This window comes from Coptis chinensis, chromosome 6 (assembly GCF_015680905.1).
Source record: "Coptis chinensis isolate HL-2020 chromosome 6, ASM1568090v1, whole genome shotgun sequence".
NCBI lineage: Eukaryota > Viridiplantae > Streptophyta > Magnoliopsida > Ranunculales > Ranunculaceae > Coptis > Coptis chinensis.
In genome coordinates this window covers 51,199,941-51,210,575 of record NC_141461.1, presented here as the reverse complement: position 1 = coordinate 51,210,575, position 10,635 = coordinate 51,199,941, and the positions used below count along the sequence as shown (strand labels likewise).

At 39.4% G+C, this 10,635-nt stretch overlaps 1 protein-coding gene across 1 annotated transcript; it reads left to right on the top strand.

Annotated features, from left to right (window-relative positions):
- The first annotated feature begins 482 nt into the window (after positions 1-482).
- LOC147493451 (uncharacterized) lies at positions 483-3,211 on the top strand. Its single transcript, XM_086567868.1, has 5 exons — positions 483-739; positions 845-956; positions 1,275-1,574; positions 2,143-2,312; positions 2,980-3,211. The coding sequence occupies exons 1-5, from the start codon at positions 483-485 to the stop codon at positions 3,209-3,211; spliced, it is 1,071 nt and encodes a 356-aa protein (XP_086423994.1).
- Positions 3,212-10,635: the final 7,424 nt, after the last annotated feature.

Below are 10,635 nucleotides of genomic sequence, written 5' to 3'. Positions count from 1 at the left end.
TTCAAAAACTTAAGATTCTGAAGGAGAGGATAAAGTCGTGGGCTAGGAATAATTTCTCAAATATCCATGGAAGAGTTCTACAGGCCAGAGAGGAACTATATGACATTTAGAGGCAGCTCCAATCAAAGCCATTGGACCCTCACCTAGGACAGAAGGAACATGAAGCACTGCAGAGGTATGGTGAACTGGCAGGTATTGAAATCTTTGAAATCGAAAGCAAGTAAGATAGTGAATGGATGTTAGAAGGTGATAAATGTACAACTTTCTTCTTTAAATCCTTAGAAGAAAAGAAGACCAGAACAGGGATATGGGTTCTCCCGAATTCTCAAGGGAATGCTATCACAGGACAAGCAAATGTGATCAAAACTATCATCGAGTACTACACTGCTATGCTGGACAATGAGGCAGAGGAGATAAGCAGAGAGAACTTCTTCAACCAATTGCAAGTCTGAAATACCATCTCTGATCACATGAAGTCTATCATGGAAGTGGAGGTTACAGTGGATGAAGTAAAAAATGCTCTCTTTGAGATGAAAGAAAATACAGATCTAGGGCCAGATGGGTTAACTCCCAATTTCTTTAAGAAATGCTGGGATGTAGTTGGTCATGATTTCTCTCTAGCTATTCTTAATGCTTTCAAATTTTGTAAATTCCCTAGAGGAATTAATGCCACTCTCTTATGTCTTATTCCTAAAGTCACCAACCCCACAAAAGTTGAAGACTTTAGGCTTATAGCCTTGTGTAATACCATTTACAAATGTATTTCTAAGGTTATTGCAAATAGAATTAAGCTAGTTATTGATGATTTAGTTTAGACTAATCAATCATCTTTCATTCCTGGCAGATCCATTCAGGACAATATTCTGCTTTCTCATGAGCTGCTCCGAGGATATGACAGAAAGCACGGCACACCTAGATGTACCATTAAGTTGGACATCCAGAAGGCATATAATATGGTCAGTTGGGCGTCTATCAAGGCAATGATCAGGACCTTTGAATTTCCAGATAATATGTGTCAGTGGATTGACATATGCATTTCATCCCCTTCCTATTTTGTCATGATTAATGGTGCACCAAAAGGATATTTTAATGGAGGCAGAGGAGTCAGACAAGGAGATCCCTTCTCTCCATATTTATTTGTCCTCATAATGGAGATTCTCAGTTGTGTGATTAAGGAAAAACTCAACAATCGACTTATTCAGTATCATTCCAAATGAAAGAAGGTGAAGCTATCTCATCTTGCCTTCGCTGGTGATGTTCTTATGTTTTGCAAGGGAGAGATTGCATCCATACAAACCATGAAAGAATGTCTGGAAATTTTTGGAAGTGCAACTGGGTTACAGATCAACAAGCATAAGACAACTCTTCTTGTGGGAGGACTAAATGATCAAGAGGCGAGTGCTCTGGCCAACATTTTAGAGGTTGACTTGATCAAACCTCTAGTGAAATATCTAGGACTTCCTTTCATCTCTGCTCAATTGGGTATCAAGGAATGTCAACCTTTGGTCGAGAAGGTCACCCACAAGATTACCAACTGGAAATCAAGATTATTGTCTCATACGGGTAGATTACAGGTAATAAAGTCCATTCTGCTATCTTTTCACACATATTGGGCAAGAACATTCATTCTTCCCAAGACAGTACTCGAGCAAGTGGAAAGTATTTGTGCAAAATTCCTTTGGACTGGCACAAATAATAGAAAAGGGTTGCACCAGGCGAGCTGGAGCACAGTTTGCCAAACAAAGGAAGAAGGTGGGCTGGGAGTTATGAATGTTCACAGATGGAATGTGGGTGCACATTGTGGGCTGATTTTCAAATTAGTCTCTAAAGAAGACACCATCTGGGTAGATTGGATTTAGGAAATAACACATCAAAACCAACTACTTTTGGACTATGAAAATACCAAGAGACTGTTATTGGACGTGGCGAAGTATTTTGAACAATAGAACTACTGCCAAGAAATTTATCAAATACTCCATTGCAAAAGGGGAAGAAATGTTGTTATGGCATGGCATTTGGTGCTCAAGATCACCTCTGTTCGAAGACGCTAAAGCAATGGCAGAATGAGATTTTCTGCTGGACGTAAAGGTTAGTGTTATCATTTTTGATGGGGAGTAGACTGATGTAGTTAACCTGATGCAGTCACAAACCTTAAAGGAGGTTATTCAAGAGGTGGATATCAACAGACATCTCGCACAAGATCAGATAGTGTGGTCGCCGCATCTGAGTGGGCAGTTTACTTCACAAAGTGCGTATCAGGCCCTTTCACCAGAGAAGGAAAAGAAAAAATGGCAAAAGCTGGTTTGGGGCAAGTGGGTTCTACCTAAACACTCTTTCTCTACATGGCAGCTGTTCTCTCAAAGTCTTCCTACACAAGACAGACTTGTGCAAAGGAAAATTCTCCAAACTTCAGCTTGCTGCTTATGCAACAATAGTCGAGAATTCTCAGGACACTTGTTCTTTAAATGTTTGTATTCCAAGGAAGTCATATCTAGAGTCAAGCTCCTTCCCGGCATTATCACTGATAACAGAATAGCAAACAGAGAGTGGTCGTCGATACTTCGCATATGAAAAGAGGAAGAGCTGGGAGAGATGTACAAGGTTTTTTTCTGCGCATCAGTTGCATACTTATGGAAGGAAAGGAACGATCGTAGATTCCGGCATGTAGCCAAGACAGCGCAAAACCTTTATGAGAAAATGGTAAGGGATACAAGGAACTATTTGCATGTTTTAAGACCAAAAGTCAATGATTCGGCAAGAGTTAGGAATCTTTTTCAGAGACTTAACATTGACCCCAGATATAAGACACAAAGGCAAATAGATTGTGTGTGGAGGGATCCAAATGATAATCGAGTGAAAGCCAATACCGATGGAGCAGTGAGTAGTAATGGAGCAGGACAAGGCGGGGTTCAGTGGTAGTGGAGGTTTGGCATCAGTGCTGTTTTAGGAAATCAAAGCTATCAACATATGCTTACACAGATGTATAGCAGAAGGCTACAAAGAAGTGGAGGTTGAGTCTGACTCATTGAGAGCTATGAATGCAATCAACAAACTGGAGAAACCTCCTTGGTTCTGCATGGACATGATTAAAGCTATAGATATGAAGAGATCTAAGTTCACTTTTATATCCTTCTCTTATGTTTATAGAGAAGTGAACCGAGCTGCGGACTATTTAGCTTCTCATCATGACGCATCTAACTTTGTTGTATAGTTTGTCCCTCCACTAGATCATAGATTGCAATGTATTGTAAATGATGATGCAAGTGGACAAGCTTATGTACGAAACAGTTGAATCAATACAGGTGGGGGTCTGCCTAACCCTAGCTTAATTTTGGAAAAAAAAATATTACATTTAGACCAATTATGCTTATAATAAATAAGAGTTAGTATTATTTATGTAGGTTTGTGTATTTCAGGTATTGGAGTTAAATATGTGAAGAAATAGGTCACTTTTGCAAGAAAAATGAGCAAAGGTTGGTTGCTAAGAAGTTCTATGGTTAAATCCCAAGTTTCAAGGAGAAAAAAGCTTTTTTAAATCCCAGTCAAAGTCAACGCGGGCAGAAATAGAGCAGAAAAGTCAACAGAACTTCACAGGTTGTATCTTTGGAATCAAACCTCAGAATTGGGCCTACTATATTTCAAAACGACCGGCTTGGAAAGATCTTTCTAATGGTCTAGGCCTTGACCAATCAGAGTAGTAAAACTAGACGAAAAGGCTGTTGTAGTAATTTCCAGCAAAAACACCCTTTTTGGACTTAAGTAATTAGGTTTTAGGCTTGATTTATTGGCCCAAAACATGGCTCCAAAGCCTATGCACGAAAATTGTAAACCTAACCTCTCCTATATAAGGAGGACTAGGGGAAAACTAAAAATATACTTAGACTCACCCTAATTAGTTTAATTTTAATTAACTATCTTTCTTCTCTTAGTCTAAACCTAATTATTATTGTTTTCTAGCCTAGCCACCATTAAATAAAGCCAAGTTATTGTTATTGTTCTATGATGTCTTATTCTTATTTTTTTAATTATGATAGTCTAAATAATCTTAGCTAAACCTCCATTAGAGGGGTTTGATTAAAGTTTTGATGAAGACTTGATATTTTAGTATAAAATAGTTGTAATAAAGATATAAAATAGTATACAATAGTTGTAATAGTTGTAATAACCTAATGGGTTCAATGCCTTTTTCTTCAAGAAGAATTGGCAATGGGTGAAAGATGAGTTTGTTTAAGCTATTCTTTCTATTTTCTCTCTTTGGTCAATGCATAGAGGAGTGAACTCAACTCACTTGTGCCTCATCCCGAAAGGTGGAACACCATCCAGGGTGGAAGAGTTCCGACTGATTGCTTGATGCAATGTTCTCTATAAGTGTGTCTCCAAAATGCTCACTAATAGAATGAAGCCATTCATGCCTGAAATTATCTCCATGCAGCAATCCGCCTTTATTCCGGGCAGATCCATTCAGGATAACCTCTTACTAGCTCATGAGCTAATTAGAGGATACACGAGGGCTCATGGGACTAAACGATGCTCTATCAAAATTGATATCACCAAAGCATATGATACGGTAAGCTGGCAAACTATTGAAATGGTGATGACAAGGTTTAGATTCCCAAATAAGTTCATTGAGTGGACTAAAATGTGCTACTCTTCATCTTTTTTCTCCATTTTAGTAAATGGAATGCCTCAAGGATACTTTGCTGGTGCTAGAGGACTTCGTCAAGGGGATCCACTTCCTCCTTATCTATTTGTCTTAGTAATGGAAGTGCTCGGTGGCATGTTGAGAAATAGTGTGGCAGCTAAGGAATATTCTTACCACCCTAAATGTAAGAAATTGAGCATTATGCACCTTAACTTTGTAGATGACATCTTGATGTTTTGTAAAGGTGATCCCACTACAGTTCAAACTGTGATGAATACCATTGAGGAGTTCTCTACATGCACTGGTCTGAAGTTGAATAGCCAGAAGTCTACACTGCTTGTGGGTAGTATAAGTCAACATGAAGTCCAGGAGTTAGCGGATATCATGGAAGTGCAACTAGTTCATCCACCGGTAACATACTTAGGCCTTCCTCTCACTGCTTCTAGAATGGGAATCAAATAATGCCTGCCTTTGATCGAAATGGTGACAAAGAGGATATCAAATTAGAAGAATAAGTCTCTAACACATGCTGGAAGACTCTAATTGATACAATCTGTCCTTTCTTCTCTTCATGTCTATTGGGCGAGAACCTTCATCCTAGCCAAGAGAACTTTGAATGACATTGCAAAGATTTGCAATCTATTCCTTTAGTTAGGGCCAAACATGAACTCCAAAATGCATCATGCAAGTCACGCTACTCTCAGACTTGGTAAAGATCAAGGTGGTTTGGGCATTGTGGATCTGAAGATATAGAATAAGGCTGCCTACTGTGGCCTGATATTCAAAATTGCGAGCTATAAAGATTCTTTATGGATGAAGTGGACAGTTGAACACCATATCAGAAACTAACACTTTTGGACTATGAAAGTACCAACTGATGTCTCGTGGGTCTGGAGATATGTCTTGAAGCATAGGGGAGCAACTCAAAAGTTTGTAAGGCACCAGATAGCGAAGGGTGGGCAAACTTATGTATGGCATGATCCGTGGTGTCATGACGCTCCATTAATTCAGTGGGTAGAAGCAGTACAACTATTCATGTTCCGGATAATGCTCTTGTGAGTGAGCTTATTACAGATGGGAGATGGAACCAAATCATTACCAGTTTGCCTGACAGTGAGCTCAAGAGGAAAATAGAAGGTACTAAATTGAACCCTCTACTTTCTTAAGACCAAGTAATTTGGACTCCAACAAGATCGGGTCGATTAGATTCCGCCTAGTCGAAGATACCAAGCTCTTAAGCAGATCCGAAACAAGGTGAAGTGGTACAGGTTGATATGAGGCAGGCTAGTTCTTCCAAAGCATTCATTTGCAGGGTGGAAGCTCTTTGCAAATGCATTACCGACCCGGGACAGGTTGGTTAAGAGGAAGGTATTGACCCAGTTGAATTGTTGTTTTTGCAACTCCTCAAGAGAGTATTCGAAATATTTGTTCTTTGACTGCCAGTTTACAAGAGGAGTTTGGGCAAAAGTGAAGAGGTGGATGGGTTTGAGCAGTTACGTTAGAGCTTCAACCTCTGAATGGTACAACCTACTGTGGTTATGTCGATCTGCTACTATGGAATCTGAAATCATAAAAGCAATTATTTGTGCTACAGTTTATGCCATCTGGAGAGAAAGGAACGCAAGGAGATTTCAGCAGGTTTTTAGCAAAGTGTAAAAGGAGATGAAGCTCTATTTACAAACTGTGCTAAAGGAAGTTCTTGAAACCGTGGTAGCGAGACTACTGATTGATAAAATCGGTATACAAGTCTCCTTTACACAAAAGAACCCCAGCTGGTGCTCTTGGCTTAGGCCTAAACTAAGTGAGCTGATGATAAATATTGATGGTCCGTTACCAAGGAATCAAATGGATTTGGGGGCGATTAGAGACGCTAAACAGGGGCGTTAAACTTCGCATTCACAGGCGCTCGCTAAGAAGTTAGTTATGACTCAGGAGCTCTTAGCCATTGAAGCTGGTATGAAGGGTGCGGTAGACATTGGAGCTACAAGAATAATCATTGCATCTGACTCACAGTGTGCTGTTCGGGCGATCATAGGAAAAGAGGAGCCCCATTGGTACTGCCTTAATATTTTGGTTTCCATTATTGCTTTGAAAGATCAATTTGAAGTAGTTGAGTTCAAACATGTGTATAAGGAATCTAATTGGGTATCTGACTATTTGTCAAAGTTATGTAATGTCTTACATGACTCTGTTTTGTTTTTCCACCCTCCTTTGGATGGTGCCCTGACTAAACTTGTAATGGAGGATGCGCAAAGTAGAATGTATCTAAGATTATGATTAATATAGGTTGGGGTCTACTAAACCCCTAGCTTCTTCAAAAAATAAGGATATTCCACTCTAGAGGGTAGTTAATTCACCATGAGAATGGGTTTCAATTACCCCACATGCTAATTATTAGTTGGTAGAGATACCATGAATAAGTAGAGATAAAAAGACCTAACATTTATGTGAAAACATAAAGATTAGGGTTGCAACAAATCTATACTAGCATATTAGGAAATAATCAAGGTAGAATCAAATCCCCCTAATCTCTTCTTCTCATTCACATCTTCTCGTTAAATTGCCATAGTATAATTTAGAATATCTTAATTAGTTATTTTCGCCATATTAGTATATATAATTAAATTATTGCTCTCATTGATATTGTATAATTGTTTAAGTTAGAGAAATTCACGTCTAAGCAACTAGGACTGAACGAATTATGACTCCCGTTATTCCATGATAATTGAGAGTAGAATTTTGATAAATAGAAATTAATCATGTTTTTACTTCTACTGAGTTTAATTAGTTAAGTAGAAGTAAAATGATAGTTTTTATAATTATCAGTTGATTTGAATGTGGTTCATCCTAGATTGTTTAGAGTTTGAATGTGGGAGTTGAAGAAGAAGGAAGGTAAACTCTTAGTTTAGAACTTGCTTAGTTTTTAGCTAATAAAGAACATGAAAACTTAAGTTGTTTGAAGTTTTAAATGACATGAAAACATTGGAAGAAAGCTATTGAAATGATGTATTGAAACAAAGACACAAAGATTGATTGATTGATTGAAATAAAGCAAAATAACAAAATTGAAATGAAAGAAATGAAGAACAATAAAGTAAAGACTTGAAAAAATGTAAAAGACTACACTAGATTAAGTCTAGGTGCATTCTCTACTCCTACAAACTAATTGGTTTGGACCCTAAATGCAATTAATGCCTTCTCTCTCCTTCACTTTTAGTTTATATACCCCCTTACTTTATGCCTTTTACTAATTTTCCCTTCTCTATTACATTTGAGACACCTCACACTTCACTTTATGCTTTTTCTTTTCCTTTTGCTTTTTGATTTCTTCTTAACCAAGATAGGTTTTTGAGAATGATATATTTTGAGATAAGGGCCTCCATCTCTGGTCTTCTAAGTTGAAGGCTTTGACTTTGACCTTTGACTTTGACCGTCAACTTTGACCATCGACTTTGACTTTTTCAGCACTTTTTCATAGCAGCTTCTAGTCTTCATAATAAGCGTGATTAATGCTCCTTTAGGTGCTAAGACACAACTTTTATGATAAGTGGTCTGAAATTCTCTGTAACCTGAAAAAGGCAATAAAAGCTATGAGTTGTCCTTTCATTAAGCGTAAGAATGGTTGTAATACATTAATATAAGGGTAATAAAATGCACATTTGGGAGTTGATCATTGTCCACATCAAAATCAGCGACTGGACAGTCAAACACGTCCTGATAGCTCCAGGTAGCTCGTGTGATATATTGCTCTACCAAACCTTCAAGGAGATGAACCTCCCCAAGTCGGTTATGATAGATCCCATAGCCCCCTTTTATGGCTTCAATGTATCCCGCACCGACCTGATTAGTGACATCATTCTATCTGTCACAGTGGAGTAGCATCAACGAACGTTTCAGCATCATTGATGCCAACTCATCCTATACTTCCATATTAGGACGATGTTGGATCCACAAGATGAAAGTAGTGCCATCAACACTCCATCAGGTGTTACGCTTCCCTGGCCCTAGAGGCATGATGGAGCTCCGAAGTAACTAGCTTGATGCTCACAACTGTAATCAAATCCTCTCAATAGCCAAGCCCGCTAGGGCTTCACTCAAAAACAAGGGAGAGATTACCAAAACCAAGCTGGCAGAAGACTTCATTGCTAAAGTCAAAACCTTTGCTAAGGCCACACCCACCGAACTGGAGAAGGAGAACGTTGGGGGCTTAGCCAAAGGAGTCACCTTAGAATCCAAGACCCCTGAGGTTGCCCAACAAATTTAGGAGAGGGAGGCACCATAAGAGACCAAGACCCCAGAGGTCACCCCTCCCACTAGTACAGCAACTCAGCCCGAACTCAAGGAGAAGGTCAGCCTAGGAACTGAGGACGACCCTAAGTTTGTTTATGTAGGAGCTAACATTGATCATATTCTTAAGGCAGAACTTGTAAGCTTTTTATCTCTGAATAAAGATGTTTTTGCTTGGTCATACATTGACGTCCTTGGAAGTGATCCTAATATCGCATGTCACAAATTAAATGTCAACCCAAACATTAAACCAGTTCGCCAGCGACCAAGAAAACTATCTTTTAGGTTCCAAAAAGCAGTTAATGATGAGATCGAGAATCTCAAAAAAGTTGGCTTCATTAGGAAGGTAGAATACCCTGATTGAATCGCTAACATTGTAGCAGTCCCAAAAAAGAATGGCACAGTTCGCCTATGCGTAGATTTTACTAACCTAAACCAAGAAACTCCTAAATATAGTTTCCCCTTGCCAAGAATTGACCGACTTGTCTACCAGACTTGTGGACACGAACTCTTGTCATTTATGGATGCTTACAGTGGTTACAACCAAATCCCATTAGCTGAAGAAGACCAAGAAAAAACCTCATTCGTAACAAAACAAGGCATTTACTGTTACGACGTCCTCCCGTTCGGCCTAAAGAACGCTGGAGCGACCTATCAACAATTAGTCATAGATATGTTTCAAGACATGTTAGGAGACACCACGGAGGTCTACATAGATGACATGGTCATCAAAAGTAAGAAAGAAATAGATCATCTCAATCAGGCATTCTCCCGACTACGCCGAACTCAAATGAAGTTGAACCCCGAGAAATATCTCTTTGGAGCATCCTCCGTGAAATTCCCGGGGTATTAGGTCTCCCAACAAGGGATCGAAGCTAACCCAGATCAGATTTGAGTGTTCTTGGACATGCCCGACCCCAAGACAAAGAAACAGATACAAAAACTATCAGGAATGGTAGCAACTCTACACCGATTCATATCTAAAGCCTCAAACAAATGCCGCCCTTTCCTATAGATTCTCAAAAAGGGTGAACAGTTCTCGTGAAGCGAACAATGCCACCAAACGTTCTCCACTCTTAAAGACTACCTGTCAACATCTCCTGCTCTGGCAAAAACTAACAGATGGCAAAACACTGGCACTATACCTAGCCGTATTTGACTTCGCTATCAGTTCGGTTCTCTTCAAAGAGAAAATGGGCATAGAAAAGCCGATCTACTTCACAAGCAAAATATTGTTAACAGCAGAGAAAAATTACTCCCATCTCGAAAAAGCCATCTTGGCATTGCTATATTCAACACAAAAATTCAGACCATACTTCCTGGCACACCCAACCAAAATGCTTACCGAACTCCCATTGAAAAAGCTTCTCCTCAAAACAAGCAAGACAACTTGCATGGCCATGTGGGCAGAAGAACTCGGTGAACATCATATTGAGTTCACACTCAGAACTTCTCAGAAAGGACAGGTTGTTGTAGATTTTCTTGCCGACTTCCCAGTTGACGACCTGTACTAGGAATCGAAGGCCGATATCCCACTAAACGACTCAGTCTGGTCACTCTTCATAGATGGAGCAAGCAATCCAGGTGGAAGCAGGATCGGGGTAGTCTTAATGTCCCCAGAAGGCGCTATGGTTGAAAAGTCAGTTCGCATCGATTTTGCGACCTTTAACAATGAGGCTGAGTACGAAGCTCTAGTCATGGGGATC

Excerpts from the sequence above, each read along its gene's own strand:
- LOC147493451 (XM_086567868.1), top strand. The coding sequence starts at position 483 with ATGGAAGTGGAGGTTACAGTGGATGAAGTAAAAAATGCTCTCTTTGAG. Across the intron at positions 957-1,274 it reads TCCAGAAGGCATATAATATG|GGAGAGATTGCATCCATACA; the intron begins GTCAGTTGGGCG and ends ATGTTTTGCAAG. Across the intron at positions 1,575-2,142 it reads CTCATACGGGTAGATTACAG|TCACAAACCTTAAAGGAGGT; the intron begins GTAATAAAGTCC and ends AACCTGATGCAG.